Genomic DNA, 24,923 nt, shown 5'->3' on the forward strand with positions numbered 1-24,923 from the left:
ACATGCCTTGGTTACATCCTGTTTGGACTTCTGTAATGGACTCTACATGGAGCTGCCTTTGAAGAATGTTCAGAAAATTCAGCTGGTTCAAAGAGGTGCAGCCAGGCTGCTAACAGGGGCAGATTACAGAGACCACACAGCACCCCTGCTGAAACAGCTTCATTGGCTGCCAGTTTGTTTCCAGGCACAATTCAAAGTGCTGGTTATTATCTATAAAGACCTACATGGCTCAAGTCCACACTATTTGGCAGACCATATCTCCTTGTATGAACCAGCCCAGACACTGAGATCCTCTTGAGAGGCCTGTATCTCCATTCCAAAATAATCACAAGCATGGTTGATGGGGATGTGAGACAGGGCCTTCTCGGTGGCTCCTAGACCTTGGAACTGCCTGCCCAGGGAGATCAGAATGGCTCCTTCCTTCATTGCTTTCTGCCAGAAGGTTCAGACCTACCTGTTCACATAGGTTATTAAGGAATTGTTATAAGGACAGGCTGGGATGTTGTATCATTTCCAAAATTTGATACAGTTTATATATATATAATGTTTTATATTTGAAAAATGTGTTTATTCTTTTAATAACTGTTTTAATATTATAATAATTCAATTCCTTTTTAATGTACTTTTTTCTATGGTTTTAATTGTACTTTTTTAATGCTGTGAAGCTGCTCTGAGTCCCAGTTCTGGGGAAAGAGTGGGATACAAATAAATATAATAATAATAATAATAATAATAATAATATACAGTGAAACAAAAACTAAGTTTATTGCTTTTATGAGCACTCAAGAGGAGGACAAGTTTGGGCCACTGGATGTCTTTGCCATCTCTCCCCACGTGTGCAGCCTTAGGGGCTAGGGCTGCAGCAAATTACCCTAGTGAATGACAGTGGGGAGGTAAATGGGGTAGGGGAAGGGAGGGGGAAAGAAAGGGGGATAAGGGAGGAGTCATGGGTATGGGATGCACAAACTGAAGCCATTAGAAATAGAATTGATTATGTCAAATTGAAAATTTCAACTTCAAACACCAAAGGCCTTGGTTCAGGGGTCAAACAAAGGAGGATTGAAGCATTATTAAAGAAAGATTCAGCAGATATTATTTTTCTTCAAGAGACACATCAACAGAAGGAGGGTGTAACTGAACTGAAATTAAATTGATCAAGAAATTATAAGAATTTGAAAATTTTAAATCAAGGGATGTAGCAAAAATAATTGCAAAAATGTAATTTTGTAATAAACAATGTATTAAGAGATGATGATGGAAGATATATAATAATACAAGGGGAATTACAGGAAATTACAAAATATGTATTGGTAAATGTATATGCCCCAAATGAAAACAGGAAGAATCTTATGAGAAAGTATTAAGAAAATGGAAAATATGCAAGAACAATATGTGGTCCTGGCAGGTGATTTTAATATGCAAATGGACAAGATAAAAGATAAATCCAATCCATCAGTAAAGGATAGACATAGTAATATGACAAATTTAAATAAAATAATGACAAATGGGGAACTGAAAGACATATGGAGATTAGTAAAGGGCCATGAAAGAAAATATACATATTTTTCTGCTGTACAAAATACATATACTATACATAGACTATATTTTATATCAAAAATGATAAATATAATTTTGAGTACCAAAACAACAAATATAAAATTAACAGACCATGCCTTGATGAATGTAGAAATTGCTGTAAGAAGGATTATGAAGATGTGGAAAGGTAGAGGTTAAATACTAAGATATAGAATTATAAAGAAATTGTAGGAAAAAATGGAAAGGAATGGCAAGAAACATGGGATATAAATGATAAAGATGTGTCATAGTAAATAATCTCCTCAACAACAACAACAACAACAACAATCCCTGTAGGTAGAAATTGAGATGACAATTTACCAGGCTGTAAATAACTACTGCAAAACAATTGTTATCCAAGCAGAGACAAATTTAGTATATCAGCATGGACTGATAAAATATGCTTTCCCTTCCACTCATTGTTGTGTTGTGTCTCCTAGTGCTATGAACAGCATACTTGCATGGGTAGACTAAGGTCCCATCTCAAACTGATCTGGTCGATGAAAACTTTTGATTTCACCTTTTAGTCTTTTTTCCCATTGTACAATTAAGTCTAAATATATGTAAGCGCATTTCATATATAATTCTTTTTTTAGCCTCTTTCATGCCTCCCTTCATTGTTTCTCTACTTTTGAAATTTAGTTTGCAAATATCTTGGGGGAATGATTCTTTTGGTTATGTAATCTTGCAAAGTGCTATGACCTTCTTCAGGATGACTGAAATAATATTTATATGATCACTAACAATGAATGACATTAAATATAGAGAATTCATTCAAAGGTTAGGTTCCTTAATACTTACTATTCTACTGCGGATAGCATTGTCAAAAAATGTCTCTTTGTCCTGAATGTTGTACCTTGAAAAACAGTGAGATACAAGAACAAACATAATAAATAGGTTAATTTGGTTAACAATCCATCTGAATGAACAACAAATAAACTTTCCTAAAAAAATTCTGAAAAAAAGAGACATTCTATAAATAAAAGGTAATGGATGTTCACTTTATTTTGCTAAATAAAATAAATAGCTTCTATTATTTTGCCTGACAAACTTCTCAGAAATGCTCTTGTTCTTTCCTTCACTCTGCTTCTGGATCATTACAGACTGAAGAAAAGGAGCCACGATGTATCTTGAACCTGTATTTTGGAGAGTGTTTACAACTCCATTGAGTTCTTTTGAAGGGTGTGTATAATTTTGATATTCGTAATATGGATATTTTTATGTTATGGTTCATTGAGTGTTGTCCTGCTTTATAAAATAATTATAATATATGTGTATTTCTTTTTGTTTCTAGCCACTGAAGAAGGCCTTTCTCATTGTGGCTAAAACATGTTGGGCTTTTTAAACATTGAATAAACAGTTGACCATCCCATAGCACACGGAGTTTGTCTCACTGTTTCACTATAGTACTCCTGAATCGTGACACAGAATTCTTTTTTTTAACTGCAACTTTAAAAATTGTGTGTAGAGAAATTTGTACATTTCAAATTTGTATAAATAATAGCTTTAAAATGGCTTTAATCAATGGGGGAAACATTTAAACAATATATATAAATTTTCAAATATGCACAAAATACACCAAAAGACCATCTAGGGATCACCTGGCAAAACTAAATCTGGCCCAGATGTGGATGTGGATGTGGAATGTGGAAATGTGGATGTGGATGTGGAAATCCACATATGCAGACTTCTCTCTCTTTCATACACACATTCCACAGATGTGCATATGCAAATTGCTAATTCTATGTAATACAATTTCATAATTTACAAGAGCCAACCTATGACTTTTTCAAAACCTGCAAAATCAAAATATTTGACTACAGAAAGCACAATTTGCATAATCAGATGTGGGAAATACCCATGATCTGAGTGACATAGGGGCAGAACATATGGGCCAAAACTGCTATGTTCCCCCTGGCCTCACATCCTGTTTGGATTACTCAAATCAATATCCTCAGGCTGGGATCAGCCAGCCTAGATTCTGATCTAGCAGCTTCCGTCAGAGGCTAGGACCTGGAAAAATGGATGCAAGCTCCAGGAAAAGAGATTCCACCTCAACATTAGGAAGAACTTCCTGACAGTAAGGGCTGTTCGACAGTGGAACACACTCCATCGGAGTGCGATGGAGTCTCCGTCTTTGGAGATCTTTAAGCAGAGGCTGGATGGTCATCTGTCGGGGATGCTTTGATTGAGATTTCCTGCATGGCAGGGGGGTTGGACTGGATGGCTCTTGTGGTCTCTTCCAACTCTATGATTCTATGATTGTATGGTAAAGTAAGGCAAGGCGGTAGTGGGTTCATTGTGTAGCCACGTGGGTATGCATGTAAACACCCACCCATTCACATGCCTGCCTGGAGACTGATACAGGTCAGGATAGCACAAGCTTAGCTCATGCTATCATGGCTCATCTGGTCAGCCCCATAGAGACAAATTACCAGTACAATATGGAAGTAACTGTACAACACATTGAAACATATATATCTGACACATACATATACCTTCCTAGTTGTTATGATCATAAGCGGCTCCTTCTCTGGCCCTTCTTACTTTCTCAAACAGTAACCAGGGAACAGGTTTGTCAGCTGTGTTAGATTGTTTTCCAAAGGAAGATATGACATGCTACATCGTGATTTTGTTTTGCTCATAAGCACCAAAGGAATCAATTCAAAAACAAGCAGTTCTTTGACTGTCAATGTCATGCTGGATAAGGGTGAACAAGCTGAAATTAAACCCAGGCACAATAGAGGTGCTATTGGTGAATAGACAGTCTGGTTCCTGAGTGGAATTTCAAACTATTCTCTTTTTCTCATCATGAAAGATCAACTTTATTGTTTGGGAATTTTTACCCTTTTTCTTTCCCTGGATTTTTAGGTAGAAATGGTGGTGGGAAATGGTGTGTTTGAAAAACATTTAGTACATCAGCTGTGACATTTATTGGGTCTTTCTGATGGCAACAGTTTTCAAAACTGCAAAATTAGAGCACTGCAAAATTGAAAACTTCAATTGGTGTAAACTGTAGCAGCTGTCTGCCAAGTGGTGAATACCATTATTATCATGTTGTCAGTGTATTAGCTGCTAAGCGTTTCTGGGTTCACAATGGGTGTATTCAGGAGATTGTACATTCCTTTGAACAAACTAGATTGCTATGGAAGAAACCTAACCTGGTCCCAGAAACCAAACCTAGATGCATCTGTACTGTAGAAATAATGCAGTCTGACAGCACTTTATCATTTCATCCTACAGAATCCTAGGATTTGTAGTTTTGTGAGGCACCAGCACCCCTTGGCAGAGAAAGCTAAAGACTTTGTAAAACTACAGATCCCAAGATTCCATAGGATGGAGCTACAGCACTTAAAATGGCACCAGACTGCCCCATTTCTACAGTGTAGATCAATGGTTCCCAAAGTGGGTAGTATGACACACCCCCCCCCCCCCCCCAGGAAAGAGTGCTTTGTCTTGGATCAGCTCCTCTAGGTAAAATCTCTCCCTCTCTGGCCCACATCAGTCTCCAGTCCAGAGCATATGGCCCCTGTAAACCCACTACACACACGCTGGCTGCAACTTTTTTTGCCTTGATGAAGGATTGAGAGTCCTTCCTTTCTAAGGAGAGGCTTCTCCCTTGCCATGGTCACCCTGGGAGTAGCAACTGAGAAACTGCCTGAGCAACAACCAAAAGGCCTGAACAGCAGCCAAGAGGCCTCTTGTCTGTGCTGGCCTTTGCTGCAAGGCTGGCATGGGTAAGAAGCTTTTCGGTCACTGCTCAGCCAGCTGCTCACTTGCTGCTCCTAGGATGATAGGGCTTGAAGGAAGCAGCAACTGAGCAGCCAGTCAAACAGCAATCAAGAAACCTCTCATCTGCGCTGACCTTAGCTGAGAGGCTGGCACAAGAAAGAAGGTTCTTGGTTGCTGCTTGGCTTGCTGATGTAAAGGTAACTGGATGCAAAGTGAGCAGCAACCAAGATAGATTGTTCTGAATTTGCAGTAGAAAAGGTAAAGGTAATCCCTTGACAAAATTGTCTAGGGGTGACTAACAGTGCTCATCTTATTGGTCTGCTCCAGGTACTCTTGAGTTAAACTGATTTTCTTTATCAGTTTTAATCTTGTTTCATGCCTTACTTTGGAAAAGACCTTGGCTGAATAGCCTGTGCCAAGGGAAGAGTGTGATTCTATTGGACCTTTCAGTGTTTTTTATGAATACCAAAGCCAAGGTATTCCTTTGGACAGACTATTAGTTTAGAATTTGGGGGTATTGTGTTGCACTGGTTCTACTCCTATGCAGATAGTTGGTTTCAGAAAGTAGTGCTATGGAATTATTGCTCTGCTCTTGGCATTTGTACATTGTAATTTATATTTGAATATTTTATAGTGATTCTATGGTTTTAACATCTACATGTAATTACTGTGATATATTTGAATGGAGGCATTACTACACGCAGATGATACCACCAATACCTTTCTTTTTTATCTAATACAAGTTAGACAATTAGGAAGGTGGACAGTAATCTGAGATTCAATTTATTCTACATAGGTGCTTTATCTATTCAGTTAAAAGCTGTTCAGCCTACTCTGCAGTAGATTGCACTCCTGTTTAAAAAGTAGTTTGGGGGAACTGTTGGATTTATCACTAGCATAACAGGCCTTGTTGGCCTAAAACTTGTGAAGATCAACCACAACAACATTTTCATTGGATTATATTCCTCATGGAAGCATGGTGAACTTTGGTACTCACAAATAAATTTTTTCTCTGGAAAAAGGGTAAGATAAATTCTTCATCCTTGTATTGTTTTTCCGTGGCACTTTGGGCTGCAAAGGTTCTGTAAATTTGTGCCATATTTCAGAAAGCTTTTGGATAATTCCTTCTTCTTCTTTTATTTCATATGTCTGGAGAAATAAGAAGAGCATACTTAAAAGATGGTTTCAAAAGAATTACTCCTTGCATAGTTAGCCCAAGAGGAGGGCAGTATCCAAGGTTCTGTTTCTAATTATCTTGCACCAGCAGGGTTCCCCAAAAAGTTATGAAAATTGCACCAGTAAGACAGCGTTGTGGTCTGTCTTGCCCTTGGACTACACTATGTGTTGAGTTTGCATTTTTCCCATCTTTGTGTGGGAGGGTGATGTGCATTGGGTCACAACATCTGGAGCATGTAGAGAAGCACTGTCCTATTTCAGGATAGGCTGCCACTGTTGTTTTCAGTCAAGCAACTGCTGTCCTACCCTTCACTGCTACAGTGTGAACTTCAGTAGTTGCATGTTGTGAGGTAATAATTTTGATGGTGTGGCCCTTGGGCACATCTTTTTCACATGATCATATTGTACATAAGAAGCAGATATCTTGTATTATTTTGGCTGCTATTTTGTTACAACTGGCAGTTGTGCTGGCATTCACAATTAATTGTGAGCATCCTGAAATATAACTCTTACTAACATAAAGTGGCAATAATCCCATCAGTGCAAGAAATATAACCATAATCTACGATAATAACAAGGGTCTCTCCCTCCCTCCCTCCCTCCCTCCCTCTCTCTCTCTATATATATCTGTTCTGTCTCTAGGACCCTCTCCATTGATGCCCCCTTGTTGTGGGGGAGAGGCTTGTGTACCCTAATAAAATTGTGAGCTATGCTGGTGGTGGCCTCCCACGCCAGACAGGTCACAACCGAAGGGTCTGACCAAGAGCGCCAAAGGGCAGGATGGGCTCTCTAGCTTTATGGCAATCATCCTAGGAGAACTCTAATCCCAAACCCGGGCAGATGGTGCTCATCTAACCCTGTAAGGTCAACCATCTAAGAGAAGGAAACTCTAATCAAACCTACGACTCGAGGACCTCGCTGGCATTGTCCATGATTGTCAAGACCTCAGCAGATGGACCTCTGGGTTAAAGGGTGAGGCCAGTTTTGTGCACGCTGAGCTCCACCAGAAAAACCCATTGCACAGGCTCAAAGGATACATCCAATCTCTGAAAAAGCCCTGTAGCTATAGGCGAGGGACGAAACGGCAGGTGTAAAGATGCACTGGAAGCCGCAGACCCAACCATGCATGCAGGAGGTTCAGGACTTTGGTAGCTTGAGACTGACCCAGGAGATGACAGTCTTGTTTGGCAGCATCCTGAATGACTAAGCAGCCTTTTTTAAAGAGCACTACTTGCTCCATATGGAGAGGGGCCTAGAAAAGGTGGCCTAACGAAAGCTCATCCCTATATACCCGGTTGGCTAGCCATGGCCAACGGGCATCTTCTGATGTGGTCAAACAAAGACAAAGAAACAAAGGCACACACCAGCCTCCAAAGGTGCAAATAGACTAAAGCTTCCATGCTGGAACATCAGAACCATGCAAGATTCTGCAGATAGTGGACGTCTTGAGCGTCGTTCTGCTCTAATAGCCCATGAACTGTCACAACTTAACATTGACATTGCTGCTCTTAGTGAAGTTTGTCTCCATGAGGAAAGCAGCCTTAAAGAATACGATGTCAGCTATACACTCTACTGGTCTGGCAAACCCAAAACTGAAAAACATCTTTCAGGTATAGGCTTCATGATCAAAAACACCATTGCCTCCAAACTCGAAACCTTGCCAACAGGACACTCTGACTGCATTATCTCCTTACGCCTCCAACATGTTGTTCTCTTCAGTATATATGTTCTGTGAATATTTTATCCTCTTTTACTCCTCTGATTTTCAAGCAGTTCTCTCTCATCTTATAATCTTCCAATGCTTTTTCATCTAATCTCCTCTCCATTGCTTGTCTTTCTTTTTCTTTCATTTTTATCACCTCTTCTTCAATGTTGTCAGTTTTTTCCTCTAATTTAGAGTCAATTTTTGTTTAGCATTTGTCATGTCTTTTGTCAGGTATTCTAAAGATTCTCTTATATCTGTCAGTTCAGACCTTAAGTCTTCTTTTATATCTGTCTGTAACATTTTAATTTCCTTCTTCATATTTTGCTCTAATTCCATTTGCATTTTTATCTGCATTTTTCTTATTTCTTCTAATAATATTGTTTGGTCGAAGGATTGCCTGCTCTGTGTCTATTTTTGTGCTTGGGTAGTTGCTGTGGAGGTTCTTGAGGTAGCCATTATGTATCTCTTTTTTTAATTTTTTTTATTAATTCAGGTGTTATATTCCTTCAAGTTCAGTCACAAATTTAAGCATTAAAGTAAACCACAGTTCATAAAAATCAAAATACAAGGCATTAATTTCTTCTTGCTTAGTTGCTGCCTTTGTAATGTTTCTAGTTGATCTTAATTGTACTTAAATTCTCTTACAGCATTCCATGAATACCTCTTGTATATTCCCCACTCCGTTTGTTTTCCCTTCGCCTTCACTTCTGCATTTGCTTTTGCATTTATCTCCTTCTCTATGCCTTTTCCCCTCCGGTCCAGGTGCCAAGTCCCTCTGCTTCAGGCAGCCCAGCCCAGATGGAAAGAGGGAAGGGAGCAGTCTCTGGGCTTGCCTCTTCCTGGCTGATGTTTGAGGGAAGGAAAAGGGCAGGCTTTAAGACCCTGCAGCCCCTTTAAGCATCACTTCAGCTTTGTATGCTGCTGCCTCTCTCCTCCTATAATTTATTCCTTTTATTTGGTTTGTATGTTAAACAGGTAAGTCCAATTAATCCACGCAGGTTCTGAGAGTAATCTTTTTCCTTCAAAGGGCCCTCTAATTTGAGGGGGATTAATCTTTTGGCTCCTTTGGAGACTCCCTTTTCCCTTTCACCCTTTCTCTTCCACTCTTCTCCCATCTCCTCAGTTTCTCTTCCCCTCCTCTCTTCCTTATTTATTCTTATTGTTTTCTTGTTCTTACTGCTTGTGAAGAACTCTGTCTTTGACCTATTTATGGGAGGACGAGAGCCTAAATCTTAAGCAGAGCAGTGGAGCATAGGAGGGCTTGAAGATGTCATATCCACAGGGTCGTCATGAATTGGACCCACTCACAGGCAGTTAACAACAAAAATAAAGAGTAAATCAATCCTGAATTCTTCCTAGGAGCCAAGATTACTAAAGAGATTATCACACATGCCTTACCCCATCTTCTTCCCAATGGGATACACACACGTTTAACTGTCAAAGATGACATTCTCCCCAGGCCAGGCGTATGCAGCCCATATGCAATCTGGGCTTATCCTGCAGCTTTTCAAGGACGGGAAAATCCTTTGCCCTTCAGTGGCTCTGTGGTTACATTGGTCAGGTTTTTTTTTAATATCCTTGGATGTAGTTCATCGGGTCCTGGAGACTTGGACTCATTTAGATTAACTAGGCATTCCTGTACTACCTCTTTACTTTTTCTGTGTTGCATTTCCTCTAATGTGTCCTGTGCTCCATTTCCTTTATCAGAGAAGATTGAGGCAAAGAAGGTGTTGAATAGTCTCTGCCTTTTCTCTGTCCTATTATCATTTTGCCGTTTTCTCCAGACAATGGCCCTACCATTTCCTTCTTCCTTTTGCTATGGGCCTACCCCTCAAAAGCCTTATTGTTATTCTTAACCTCTCTAGCCAACGTCAGATCATTCTGCACTTTAGCTTTTCAAATTTTCCACTTTGTTTCTTTTCTATATTACTACCCAATTTTGCTCTCCCATCTAAAAATAACCCATTTTTTCTCTTTTAATTTGGGCTGTGAGAGTTAATTCTGAGACTTCTCAGTGATCAATGAAATATTTAACCAGTAATTTGCTACAGTTATACTTTCAGCTAATGATGTAAATTTCTCTCTTTATTTTTCCTGTCTCTGGTCCGGGGTGGGGGGTGGGCAGAAAATTTTATCACTCATTTTGCTTTTCTGTGGACAGCGAAATATCTTAAGTTGGTCACCCCTCCCAGAAAAACAAACAATTCATGACAAATTCCTGAAGAATGGGGGCTATAAAACACTGAGCCGTCTTTTCCCTCCACAATGTTTAACAAGGGAGGATGGCCTTCAGCACTGGAGGATCTGTTCTCATATGTGGGATAGGGATAGGAAGAGAGTCTGTAAGCAAAATTTAAATTATTCCCAATTTTGTGTATGTGTGTGTGTTCATACCTAAATCTCAGAAACTGAGATAAATAGCTCACTCAAGATAATTTATTTCTACTAGGTTTACAACACTGGCTGGTCTCCTACTGTCTGAAACTGAAACATAAACAAAAGGAATGTATATTCTATCTTCTTATAGAAATAAGGTAATTGAAATAAGAATCATAGGCAAACAGCCTGTGTTCAAATGAATAAAGGGGCAAAATAGCATAATGGTAGCATGAGCAATTTGTGAAAATATGGGTGGTGCCAATTCCCAAATGAAGAATTGCTGAAGGACATTTAAAACACAGGAGCGAGCATGGGAATCTTTCTCAGTCTGACTTTCCTGTTAGCAAGCTACATTTTCCCAGTCACATTTCCTCCAGAGAGTTAAGGAGATCAGCATGTACCCATTCCCAGTGCCCTGTCCTTCAAAATATACAAGTTTTGGGGGAAATGAACTGAGTCTACTTACCTTTTTAGTGGGCATTTTTATTTTAAGAAACTCTGCTTCCCGACTAAGTACATTCCATGGTGCATGTATCCGGACAAAAATCAGTCCTTGGTTTTTATTCTGAAAGATGTTAAGGAGGGAATATTCTGTAGAAATTTTATTTTTAAAAGCCTTAAATATATTTTAGCAAATTATTGTTATTTATAAAATAAAACAGTGCCATGTAAGGAAAGTATACTTTTTTTTTTTGCTGCAGGTTATCTCTTGCACCAGGACAGATCAGGGACCAGGGACCATGTGGCCACAACTTTAAAAGATGGCCACAACTTTAATACAGGGGCCATAAATCAATAATAAATATAATCATAAATCCATCATGAATGCTATAATAAACTAATCATAAATGCCATGATAACTCAATCATACATGTCATACATGTCATAAATAAATCATACAATATACACAACTCAATCATAATTGGATCATATCATAATGGAATCATAAAACATACAGTACATCATTCATATTTAGGTGATAAATCAATCAAATTACAAGCACAATGGATCATAATGAAGGCATAAACTAATATTGAGCAGTTACATAAACCAGTCACAAGATAGTCCTAAATTACTCTTAATCCTATCACATGTGCAGCAGCCTATTTAAGGACTGGAAGTCCTACTCCAAATAATGTGAGACTTCTCTGTGATCTGGGATGAGATTTTTGCCCAAATCTCTCCCTAAACCTCACAAGGGCCATCTGGCCTTGCAAGACATACCTCCAAATCCTTTGAGCAGTTGCTTGGAGGGCAAGCAGGAGCATATCAGAGCCAGCCCTAATTCCAGCCTGGTGCAAACTGGACCCCTTCATGAGATGTTGAGGTGGCTCTTTCTGACATTTAACATCTTCCTGGTGTTATATCACTAGTTATATTCTGCATGCTATTCAACCATTTTCATTCAATTTCATAGAATCATAGTGTTGGTAGGGACCTCAGAGACTATCTAGTCCACTCCCATCCATGCAGCAATACATAATCAAAGCATTCTGAAAGATGGCCACCTGACCTTTGTTTAAAGACCTCCAAAAAAGGACTGCCCTCCACAGTAGTCTATACAACTCTCAAATAGTTTCACAAAGTGTATTGCAAATTCTTCACAGTGAGCTGTCAAATGGTCTTTATTGTCTTCTTGTGGGCTAGAATGTAAAAGGCTGACATCAACTTGAGATAGCTCTGCTGTGCAGACACAATGGTGGCAGAGAAGTATAATTGTTGCGTTGTCACCATTGCCATGACACACCTTCCAATGAGCTCTAGCCAATGCTCAGTCAAACTGGACAGACTGCTGCTTTCCTATATAGCACTGGTCTCAGGCTCTGGAGCTTGGCGATCAGGTCTTTTCTCTGTCTTCTGTTAGCATTTTTGCCATCTTCTCCATGCAATGGCTCTACCATTTCCTCCCCCCCCCCCCCTCCGTTTTGCTACAGATATAACCAAAAAAGCCTCAGGGAGAAGCTAGCAGCAAGTAGCCTTCCTATATAACAGCAATCTCAGGCACTGGAGCTTGGTGACAGAGCTTGGAGACCAGACTTGGAAAACAGGGTGTTTTATGTGGGTATAGAGGAAGAGACAGCCGAAGGTGACATTGCAGGTCTGTGGGGATAAATCTCCCTAGTCCCAGAGAGTCTTTTGGGAGAGTTTGTTGGGTCAAGAGTGATGGTCAGTTGAGGGAAGGCTGGTTGATTGGTTTGGAGCCTAGTATAAGCTTGATTGTGTGACCAATTGTTTCTATTGTTGTACTGTAGTTCCTTCCCCATTTGTCTGTTGGGTCAAGGCTGAGTGTTTTTGTGCACTGAGGGAATCCATGACTGTGTGCTTGTTAGCATTCTATTATTCTATTGAGTGTAGCCCCTTCCCAAGCAACTGGCCCCAAAGTGGCAGGGCTTTTGCTCAGAGGAAGAAAGTCAGAACTTTTCTGGGGGAGGAGCTATCAGCCAGTAGCTTTCCTGTATAGAAGTAGTCTGAGGCTCTGTAGCTTGGCAAACAAGCATGTAATACAGGGGTGTTTTATGTGAGTGTTTTGCAGGGGAGTTTGAGGGGGGAAATCAGAGCGCTGTTTCAGTGCCTGCTTAAGACTATTGAACAGGGACAGTGAGGGAGCTGCTTGGTAGATGAAGGAAATGCTCGGATATCGCATATTTTGATTTCAGTAAGGCCTTTGACAAGGTCCCTCATGATATTCTTGCAAATAAGCTAATAAAAAGTGGTCTAGACAATGCAACTGTTAGATAGATTTGTAATTGGCTGACTGGCCAATACCCCAGAGGACAGGATCAAAATCAAAATTACCGTAATAGATTAGAAAACTGGGCCAACCTGCACTTAGGTAGAAAAAATAAAATGCAAAGATATAGGATGGGGAACACCTGGCTTAGCAAGGCTACATGTGAAAGTGATCTAGGAGTCCTACTAGGCCACAATTTGAACATGAGCCAACAGTGTGATGAGCCAGTTACAAAGGCCAATGGGCTTCTAGGCTGAATCAATAGAAGTATAGAAGTAATAGCACCACTCTATTCTGCATTGGTCAGCATCATCTGCAATGTTGTGCCCAGTTCTGGGCAGCACAATTTAAAAAGGATGTTGACAAACTGAAATGTGTCAAGAGGAGGGCAACCAAAATGGTGAAGGGTCTGGAAACCATGCCCTATGGGGAGATTTTTAAGGTATTGGGTATGTTTGTCCTGGAGAAGAGAAAATAAAGAAGTGATATGATTCCTTGTTGAAATATTTGAAGGGTGCCCTATTGATCCTGGAGCATGCTTGTTTTCTGCTGCTCCAGAGACTGGGACCAGAACAATAGATTCAAACTAGAGGAAAAGAGATTTCATCTAAATCTTTGGAGGAACTTCCCAACAGTCAGAGCTGTTCGACAGTGGAATGTGTTGCCTTGGAGGTGGTGGAGTCTCTTTCTTTGGAGGTTTTTAAATATAGGCTGGATGGCCATCTGTCGAGGGAGTTTTGATTGTGTATTCATGCATGGCAGGAGGTTGGATTTGATGGCCCTTTTGGTCTTTTCCAACTCTATGATACTATAACAATCACCTTTCCACATTCCAAACCCTATCTGCATAGTTCTACATTTTGAAACAGGAAATGGCATGACACAAATTTTGAATAATCCCACCATTCATCTCTTTAGTTGGTTGTAATAACAGATGTAGTCAACAGGTTGTTTTCCAATATGTGAAATGAACACTAACTCACTAAGTGAACATGCAACAATGATTACTACTACAACAAACATCACAATCACTAGAACAAGAGTCTCCCTACTCTTTTGGAGAATGGACATATTTGGAATTTTGAGACAGTGTCAAAATACACCAGTGTTTAGGATGTGGCCAATCACAGTATATATTTATGAAAGCACATTGTCTAAAAGGGAAAAAATGTAATATTCTCTACAGTCTGGGCATAATCAAGATGCTGTCTGAGTTTTAAAACACAAAATCACTATTTTCTGTTCAAATACTCACTTCACAGAAGACAAATTGTTAAGACTCAGAGGTTGTTAAATTGGCCCAATAATTAAGTGTAAGACAAAGGTAGGGTTCTGAACTTCAAATTCAATATCACATATTTGCCACACAAAAGCAAAACAAATTGTTCTTTCATAGAAGGTCAATTGATAGTTTTCTGAGAAAAAAACACATGGAGAACCCCCAACTAACTCACATACTTACATGTAAAATAATTACAATAAAGCACACCACCCACACACAAAGCAAAGGCAAAATACTCAGCACACCCATTCCCCCACCACTTTTTTAAAGGAAGAATCAGAGCACAGGTAAAATACATCCCTCACTTCCACTATCCCCTCTAGCTCCCCAGCATACTTCCTGACACCCTTTCCTTTTAGTTATTTTGGGTGGACGGGAGCTCTTCAGACCAGAGGGCTGATTCACATTATTATTCAATATTGTTATTTTCTAAAACTACCTCAGAAGCCTGCATGGTAAAGTGAAAAGGAAGATGGTGCTGGTTTCAAGTACTTTTTCTTCTTACAGCATCAGCCTTTCTGTTATTATTATTTTTATTAATTAAAGAAAATCCATTGGGTTTTCTAATTAAGAGAGGTTGGGAGCCTGGCTGATGCCAATACTAGAATAACTCCCATATATTCATCTCATTTTTGAGTGCCTCCACAATCTGTCTCTACATTCAAAATTCCTCTACATAAGGTGATCAGTCACCAGTCCTACACAATTGAGGTAACAAATGCCTTACTTCTTCCTGCACTACCAAGACATAAATCATATGATAGTAGTATGCAAATGATGTAGGAGACAAAAGGATAATCTTCTTTATTTTTCAGGGGGGAAAATGAGGTGATTGGTCATGGGTGTAGAGTTCTTATTCATAACTACATACTTCATATTGTTTCAGCAATTATACAAGTAACTTTATATGTATGCACTTCAGCAAAGTCTCTGCCTTATCATTAAATGAGGTCACTGATTTTTAGACTGAAACCAATGTGGGCTATGCTAATTGTCCTCTTACCTCCACATCCTTTTCTATTTCCAGACCAGCTTCTATCAAGTTACATTCAAACTCATTCCTCTGTTCCCATTTTTCTTCCTCCAAAACATCCAGTGGACCCAGACGAATAATTTCAGTGTCTGGACAAGGTGCATCCTGGCCCTGTTGCTGCTGTTGTTGTTCAGGTTGGTTTTTGTCTGTTTCCCCATTAGAAATAATAGCCAGAGGTGCAGGTCTGTGCAAGAGTCCTGGAGAATCAACCCCAACATGTGAGGTTCGTTTTCGGTAATGGTAAACTAAAACATAGTCCACTTTTCTTTTCCTGTCTTGGAAATGCATCCCTCCTGATACAGTCCTTTCTGTGACATCTACATGAGCTCCAGACAGAAAATTGTTAATAACCTGGAAGAAATTTGAAAGAAACATATTGGAAGAGATATTCTGAGAAAAAGTGACTTTCTCTCCATAAGTCCAATGGGACATATGTATGTAGATATTAACAGCTGTACTTGCATAAATGAGGCAGATGGAGTTTAGATTAAGCAGTATTGTACAGTATTATTCCACAAGGAGAGAGCAAGTGTACTGTAGAAAAGAACTTATACAAATATTCTAAGAAGATACAAAGCCAAGTCATGTGATGAAAAGGAAGGCAACTTTTCCCTCTCCCTCCCTGCATCGCACATAAGAACTTTGTGCTGTACCAGATCAGTGTTCATTCAATGTAGTCAGATGTCCCACAACAGTCACAAGCAGGCATGAAAGTCATTTCCATGCTCTTTGCTTCTCTTATAGTATTTGGAAACCAGTGGTACAAGTAAGGACTTAAAATGGAATGTTACAATGTACCCCTACCAGGCACACTCTGGATGAGAACTCCAGCCCTGAAACTGGACACTCTCAGCAATGTTTGGGGCTCAGGGCAGGGGTTGGCTTTGGGAAAGAAGAAAAAAAATCCAATAGTACAGATTTAATAAGTTCTGAACTTCTTCTTCCAAGCCAGCTGGATTGGATGTATGATCAAGTCCTAACTGTGTTGGGTGGTGGTGGTGGTGGGGTGTTACTTTGTTCATGATTTTATAAATCTTTTTTAAAAAATTAAGTTTTCATTACAAAATATAAAACAGTTGATACACAAGAAAAAGAAAGAAAGGGAAAAAAGAAAAAAGAGAGAAAGAAAAGAAAGAAAGAAAGAAAGAAAGAAAGAAAGAAAGAAAGGAAACCGTATACAAATATACAAAGTTAACAAAATAAAAACAAGAAAATATACAGTCCAATACACTAAAATTTATCTAACTATATACAGTAACTTCTAATTCTCTAACATCTGAATGTTTTCTTTGAAAGATCAGTACATTTCTCTTCTTCCTGATTTTGCCAGTAGGTAATTAATTCTGTTATTCCTACCCTTCCATGAATATCGTAATTCATAATACATTTTTCGTCTGTTAGATCTATAATGCACTGTAGCTAAATACATCTATAATTACTAATCTTGTAACCCTATGTTTGAGATATAAAAAATTGTATTTAACATAAGCTATTATGTCGCTATACAAAAACATTCTTTCTATTTTTAGTTATAATGCAAATAATAACAGAATTTATAATTGTTAGAGTTAATTAAACAAAAGGCAATAATACATTTTGTTATTCTCTTTTATACTTAACTTTAATTGCTCCCCCACCTTCAGAATCAAATATCGTATGACTTTTCTCCAGTCATCTAAATATTTATTTGAATTTTCATATAATTCTATCCATAGTCTATCCATATCAATTATTTCATGTAGTTTTAAGTCCCATTCTTCCATATCTGGGATCGTCTCCTTTTCCCAATATTTAGCAAAAACCATTCTGGCTGCTATAATCATGTGAAATAATATTCTTCCTTTTTTTCTTTTTTTCATCAATCATGTTTAATAAAAGACCTATTTTACACTGCAGACAGGGGACCGTTACAAACAGGCCGTTTTGTGCGTGCTTCCGCACCCCCCTAACCCTAGTGCGCGCTCCGCACGCACAAAATGGCGGCGGTTGTTCCACACGGCCGCCGCCATGAGGATGTCACAACCATGCCGCCTCTATACGGGGTGGCGTGGAAGTGACGTCCTCGCTCCGCGCCAGGGCGCCTAGTGCACCCTTAGCACGGAGCAGGAAGGAGCTCTGTTTCGGAGCTCCTTCCTGGTTTGGTCCGCTGGGCGCAGCCTTCACACAGCTGCACCCAGAGGACCAAAGGAGAAAGGGGCCAAGTGGCCCCTTTCTCCTCCTCCCTGCTGCCGCGGGGTGTCCTTGGGGCTTGAAGCTCCAGGGACACCCCTTTCCAGGCTGCGGGGAAGCAGCGTTTTGCCGCTTCCCCGCAACCTGAAAAGCAGCGGATCGGGGCCTCGGTGGCAGCCGTTCTGGCCACTGTGACCCCGATACACTGGGGAAAGGGGCGGGTACAGCCCGCCCCAAATGGGCAGTCTGTAACCCTCCTGGGTCAGCCAGAAAAATCAGCAGTAGCAGAACATGCCACAAACCATCCTGGGCATAAAATACTGTTTGAAAACACTGAAGTTCTGGACCATGCCAACCACTACCATGTCAGGATGCACAGGGAAGCCATTGAGATCCACAAACATCTGGATAATTTCAACCGGAAAGAAGAAACCCTTAAAGTGAACAAAATTTGGCTACCAGTCCTGAGGAATAGCGCAATAAGGACTCAGCAAATGCAAATGGGAAACCATTCTGAGTCAGGGGCTTTCTCAGCAGATAATGATCACCAGTTAGCAGACATTAATCCTTGTTTGCATTAGCTTCCCAGCCTGAGGCCGGCCATCAGCACAGAACAATACACATGCAAATCACTCCTGCATTCCCAGGCTCACACAGTATATATACACCCAATTTTTCCAGGCAAAGCCTTCTCTGAAGATGCCAGCCACAGATGCTGGCGAAACGTCAGGAAGAAACTCTTCTGGAACATGGCCACATAGCCTGAAAAACCCACAAAAAACTATAATGAAGGGAGATACATTTTTGTTAAAGGAAACTAAAAGAAGATAAAAGTTATGCTTGCTTGCATTTATGCTCCCAAAACAAATTGAATTTAACATTTATGAAGGGGATCTATTTCTGGGAGAGGACTTTAATCTTGACATATTAAGATACAATATAAAGGGGAACACAAGGGGAATAATAGGAAAGAAAAAGAAGAAAAATGAAAATCTTAAAATTCATTTGGAGAAATGGAATATTATTGATGGTTATGAAATCATGGACAATAGTAATTATGAAAATACATATTATTCAGCTAGATACTAAAAATTTAGTCATTTAGGTTATTTTTCAATTAAAAATGGTAACAGTTTGAAAATAAAAGAAATTGATGCAGGGAATGTCTGGCTTGCAGATGCACCATGCATCATTATATATAAAGATTGAAGGAACAAATACAGTCGGCCCTCCTTATACGCGGATTTGCCATCCGCGGATTTGAGCATCCGCGGATGGCAAATCGGGAAATTGTCCCCAATGGCGGCGTGCGTGCACGCGCGTTGCCATTGGGGACAATTTCCTTTTCCTCCCTCCCCTCCCTCCTCCCTTCCCTTCCCCTTACTTCCCTTCACTCTCTCAGCGCAGTGGCTTGGCTTCCTCTTCCCCACCTCCACACCTTTTTTTGGGAAGAGGAGGCGCGGAGGGCAGCAGCGCCAGAGGCCTTCAAGGCCTCCAGCGCCAGCACCCGGCCTCCTCAGCACCGCAGAAGGGGCGGGTATCGGTGCTGGGGCCTCTTGGCCTCCAGCACCGGTATCCGGCCCTTCCACAGCGGCGGAGGCCTGGAGGAGGCCGGATGCCGGAGCGGGAGGCCTTGAAGGCCTCTGGCGCGGCAGCCCTGCTTCCTCACTGCCGTGCAGGAAAGGGCCGGTGGCGGTGCTGTTGGGGGGCCAAGAGGCCTCCAGCATCGCCATCGCGCCCTTTCTCGGTGGCAGTGAGGAAGCCGAGGCTTGGCCTCCGCCGCCGCTGCAGCCGCCACCCAGCTACCCCTGCAGCGGCGGCGGCCAAGCCGCTGCACCGAGAGAGTTGAGGTAAGTAAGGGGAAGGGAAGGGAGGGAGGCAGGGAGGGAAGGGAGGAGGGAAGCGAGGCAGGGGAGGGAGAAGGAACTTTTGTCCCAATGGCAGCGCATGTGCACGAATGCCGCCATTGGGACAAATGGGACTTGAGCATACGCTGATTTTGGTATACGCGGGGGGTCCGGAACGGATCCCCCGGGTATAACAAGGACCCACTGTATTAAGAGATGCAAAAATGGATTTTTGATAGTGAGGTTAATTTCAAGGAGGAAAACAAAGAACAAATTAGTGAAGAAATTAAAAATTATTTTGATTTAAATGATAGGGGAAGTATTACAAAACATATTATGGGATGCATTTAAAGCAGTTGTAAGGGGGAAATGCTTCAGTATGGAAATCTGAAAACATTTTTGGGCTTAAATTTAACTTGGATAAATCAGAAATAATATTTATGAACTCTGATTGGTAGGAACAAAAAGAAATTCAAACTGTATCAAGATTGAAATTGGGGATAAAAATATAAGATATTTATGTGTAAATTTATCAATTAAGTTAGATAATATTGTTTTAACAAAAGATGGAATAAATTTTCAAGTAGATAAGATTAAGAAAGATAATGAAGGGAGTTACATTTTTGTTAAAGGAAACATAAAGATAATTATAATCAATTATGGGAAGAAAATTAATAACTAAATCTCCAAATGGGCTAGTAAACATTGGAAAATGCTAACAAAAATTAGTATGTTTAAAATGATGGTATTACCAAGGTTTTTATATTTATTTCAAATTACCCAGAAATAATTCCTAGTAAAGTTTTGAAGAAATGGAATAGATCAATATTAAAAATGGATATCAGGGAATAAAAAAGTAAGATTATGTAAGGCATTATTATACGACCATCGAAAAGATGGAAGATTGGGTGTTCCATCACTCAAATATATTTTGAGGTGATTCAAGAATGGTAGAGGTAGAATATAACCAAAATACAAAGTGTGTTAAATTAGAAAGACAGAGCAATCAAATGGAGTATGGCTCTATCTCCCTGGGGAAAAACATGGGGAAAGAAACAAAAAGAGAAAATAATTGGTACTATGATGGTGAATTATAAAATCTGGGAGAAGTGGCATAAAAGATTGGGTATATAAAAAAACTGGAAATGGTTATCAATAGAATATTTAAATAAAAGTAACAATGAAGACTTTGGGAAGATATTTTAAAAAATTAAAGACTACAGTATTTAAAATAATTGGAGACTTATGTGATTCAACAGGGGCACGAATACAGGAAGAAGAATTAACTATATTAATTGGAAATCAGTACTGGATTCAAATAAAAGGGATAGCAAAATTAATAGATGAGATAAAATTGAATATCTTAGATCAGAATAAATGGCTAGAAGAAATAATTTTTAAAAATTAGAAGGTAGAAAAAAGATTAATAGGGAAAATTTTTAAGATTATGTTAACAACCCAATTTAGAATCATAGAGAGACAGACAATGAACTAGAAAAAGATTTATTGATCGATACAGACAAAATAAAAATTTAGCTATAAGAAATTGTCAAAATTAAAAATACAAATGTAAAACAACAACAAATTAAAATGTTTGTAAAATGATACAGGATGCCACAGCATACCTCCAAAGTGACCTGAAGCAGCATTATTTTGGCCTGTCTGTTCGGGCCCTAAGTTTAAAAAAGGAAAATAAGTTCTGCTTGGAATCCATAATTTGATAGGATCATGCAGATGATCATATAATTCATTCAACTTTCACCTCTACTATTTTATAATGCAATGCATTGTAAGATACGCAGCTTTATTACATAAGACATTTTAAATCACATCTCTTTATCTGTTCTTAGAAATCCCTCCTGAAATGCTCTTATTTTCCCCAAATGAAAGTAGAGGCAAAAACAGGCTGGCAGTAAGCACCAGCTTGGGGACAACATGAGGCAAGGTGTTTTGATGAACCCCCAGGAAGCTGCACTGCTGACCCTCACATGAGGTGGCTTCATGGAGCTTTGTTGGTGCAGCACTGCCTCTGCTGCAGCAGAAAAGACTGTTCCCCCCCCCCCACTCCAAACAGCAATTGACTTTTTTCACTCCTATTTGGGGCAGAAACTGGGCAGATTGGAGCCAATCCGGCCCCAGGGGCTCTCTCAGGGGCAGCGTCACAACACCCCTTTGGGGATGTCTAAGTCTAATTATATAATAACATTTGCACAAATTCCTTATAACTTTTGGTTCTTTCCTCTTTCTTCCCTTTGTGGCCACTCATTTTGGAAATCTAGACTATAAATTACTTGGGACAGGAATCTATCTCTATGTTTGAACAGCTTTTCTTAAGCTTGACTGATGGCACCAAAATGCACTTTATTTAAATTTACATAATCTATTGTAGCTATACACAATGCTGAATGATCGTCTTTCTTATCTTGTATATCACCCTAAAAGATTATTTTTAAACTGTTCACCTTCCTTGAAGATAGAATTTTTCTAATCCATTACATTGCTTTCTATGTTCTGCCTTCTTTCATGCATGCATCTTGGCCATCGTTTGATTTTCACAGCATGTTGTATTAAAAAGGCATAAATACTGCTTACATTCATATATAAAGTATCAATTACCTGTCATTTACATCTCTTTCCTGGTTAATGCAAAAAAGCCATTTGTTATCGAAAGCAAGCATAACCCTTATGGATGCAAAAAAATTGTAGAAAATGCCTCCTCAAAACAGACAATGCCTCTTCAAAATAGAAGAAGAGGTTAGAAAAATTTTATTGACTGGGGATATACCTCCAGCACCCTGCAAAAATTACCCTCCCATGCCATAACTAGGAAAAGAAAAATATTTATGTAAATCAAGGAAATACATGCAAATCTATTAATTTTTATTATATATACATGCTACAAAATTGAAGTTTTATATGTACAGAAATATATCATTTATTTATTTGCCTGGGATATACTACAGCATATCCCCATTTTTGTCAATTTCATGCTATACTCACAGGCAGTCTATGCAAATTCTCTGAATCCATCTCTACCAGCACAAAAATTTCTAGGCTCAGATTTCCAACCTAGCCTTTTCAAAAGTAGACACACAATAAACTCCACAGGTACTGATGTTACCATTTCCTAGTTGCTTGTCTAGGCAGGTATCCAAGAAAATCCATGAGCTAGTTTTAGAGAAGATTGCTCCCAACTATCAGTTGTTCTTTTGTGGAAGCAAAAAAGAAAAAGAACATATGCAGACACATGCATAATCCACCAGAAATCCAGCCGGAAAGGTCTGCCTAAAAGATATGCTGAGAAACATACTGTGCTCTTTATCATCTCAAAGCACCCAGAGGCCTTTTCCCAAAAGCTGCCACCTGAGAAGTCACCATAGCAACTTTGAGAGGAAGGGGAAGAAGTGAGTGAACTATAAGGAGACTGAATAGCAACAGCTTATAAAGACAAATGTGTCTGTTGCATGCAGAACGTAACAAAACAACAGGATTCATCTGATTGTACCTTACTACAGATTGAGGAGGGCAAAGGAGGTTCTTATACTTTTAATACTGTAGATTCAGTCTCATGGAAGAATTTATTAGAAGGTACCTCTGCTTATTTCAGTGATTTACATTCAAACAATATGTATAGAATTATTCCAGTGTTGCCATCCTATCACCAGACCCCCCTCTATTTTGACTGTCCTCTCTCTTCCTCTTTTTCTCTTTGATAGCACTCCCCCCCCCCCCGCAGCTTCATCCTCTTTAGTAGGTGGGATGCGGATAAAAGATGTACATGAGGGGATGAAAGGGCCTTAAACAGCCTACTTCTTGCTTCCTGCATGTGCTCTCATTTGGCCATATAGGCCAAGAGCAAAGCCCCCTGGCCTCTTCTCATGGACGTCAACAAAGGCCCTGCTCCCCTGCAGTACCGTTTACTGTGTGCCTTGAGGATCAAAACTGAGGCCTGATACAGATGGCTGGAAACGCCATCCTAGGGCAAAAACTAGGGCTAGGGAGCACACAGCAACTGCATGCTCCCCAGCCCTAATTCATATGGATGGCGCCATTTTGGAAGTGCCCCGTACATACATGTGGTGTGCTGATGTCGTCAGGTGCGCGCTGCATCTAAACAGGCTGGCACGCACCTGCAGGGTGCTTGGGGCACCCTTTTAGCATCATGGAAAGGAGCTTCAAAATGGAGCTCCTTTTCAGCATGTGCATCGCTGGCACAGTCTGTACATGGCCGCGCCAGCCATGTGAAGGAGAAAGGGGCAGGGCGGCCCCTTTCTCCTCTTCACTGCACCTATTGGAGTGTCCGGGGGCATGAAGATCCATGGATACCTCTTTCCAGGCCACAGAGAAGTGGCATTTTGCCACTTCTCCATGGCCTGGAAAAGCGCCGGATTGAAGCCTCTGGGCTGCCAGTGAGTCTGCCCTGGCCCCAATCCACCGTGGAAAGGGGTGGTTGTGGACCGCCCCTTTTCCGCAATCTGTACTGGGCTTGAGATACAGACATATCAACCTGGAGCAAATAGTAAAAACACTGGTAACATCTTGACTTGACTTCTGCAATGAACTCTACATGGGGCAACCCTTGTGCCAAGTTCGGAAACTTCAATTGGTACAAAATATGGCTGCCAGACTGGTCGTGGGTACATCCAGAGCTGACCAGTCCTAGAATTCCTCCATTGGCTGCCAGTTAGTTTCTGGGCACGGTACAAGGTGTTGGTTATAACCTTTAAAGTCCTACATGGCTTGGGTCCAGATTACTTGAGGGAGCACCTTCTCCAATACAACCATCCCATACACTCAGGTTCTCTGGGAAGAATTTATTGCAGCCTAGGAAGACCAGGCTGGCCACAGTCTCCCAGAGGGCCTTCTCATCCACCTCTCCTGGGTTATGGAATGACCTGCCAGAGAAGATCCGTCAGATTTCCACTCTTGAAGCCTTTAAAAAGTCAACAGATTAACCCACGCCTTCCACTGATTATGATAATAATAATAACTTTATTATGGCCATTTGGCCAGCAGAATTACAAAATTCCAATTTAAAAAACAACATAGGTTCATGTACAGGCAGACTGGAGAGTATAAACAAATGACAGTCTATAAAAAGTAAGGATACAAAGCAAGGATAGGACTGCACGATCAGGCAAACACACAACAATGAGTAGGCTGCCATCACCTCGCAAACAACTCTATCATATTGTGTAATAGAGCACCACATTCAAGACATATTAGTTCAAAACCACAATCATATCCCCTATCCAAGCAAGAGTTAAACTACAAAGTGCCATTAATCAGATGCA

At 40.1% G+C, this 24,923-nt stretch overlaps 1 protein-coding gene across 1 annotated transcript in view; it reads right to left on the reverse strand.

The window, feature by feature from the left end:
• The window catches only part of ANO2 (anoctamin 2), a 148,466-nt gene extending 125,580 nt beyond the window's left edge, over window positions 1-22,886 (reverse strand). The window contains exons 1-5 of the mRNA XM_089526905.1: window positions 22,630-22,886; window positions 15,584-15,964; window positions 11,034-11,132; window positions 6,305-6,456; window positions 2,377-2,431 (exon numbers count right to left, since the gene is read on the reverse strand). Coding sequence (XP_089383031.1) covers window positions 2,377-2,431; window positions 6,305-6,456; window positions 11,034-11,132; window positions 15,584-15,964; window positions 22,630-22,659 — 717 coding nt within the window. The 5' untranslated portion in view covers window positions 22,660-22,886. The remainder of the gene's footprint in view (window positions 1-2,376; window positions 2,432-6,304; window positions 6,457-11,033; window positions 11,133-15,583; window positions 15,965-22,629) is intronic.
• Window positions 22,887-24,923: the final 2,037 nt, after the last annotated feature.

This window comes from Sceloporus occidentalis, unplaced genomic scaffold, assembly GCF_023333645.1.
Source record: "Sceloporus occidentalis isolate IW3139 unplaced genomic scaffold, rSceOcc1.0.p SCAF_5, whole genome shotgun sequence".
Classification (NCBI taxonomy): domain Eukaryota; kingdom Metazoa; phylum Chordata; class Lepidosauria; order Squamata; family Phrynosomatidae; genus Sceloporus; species Sceloporus occidentalis.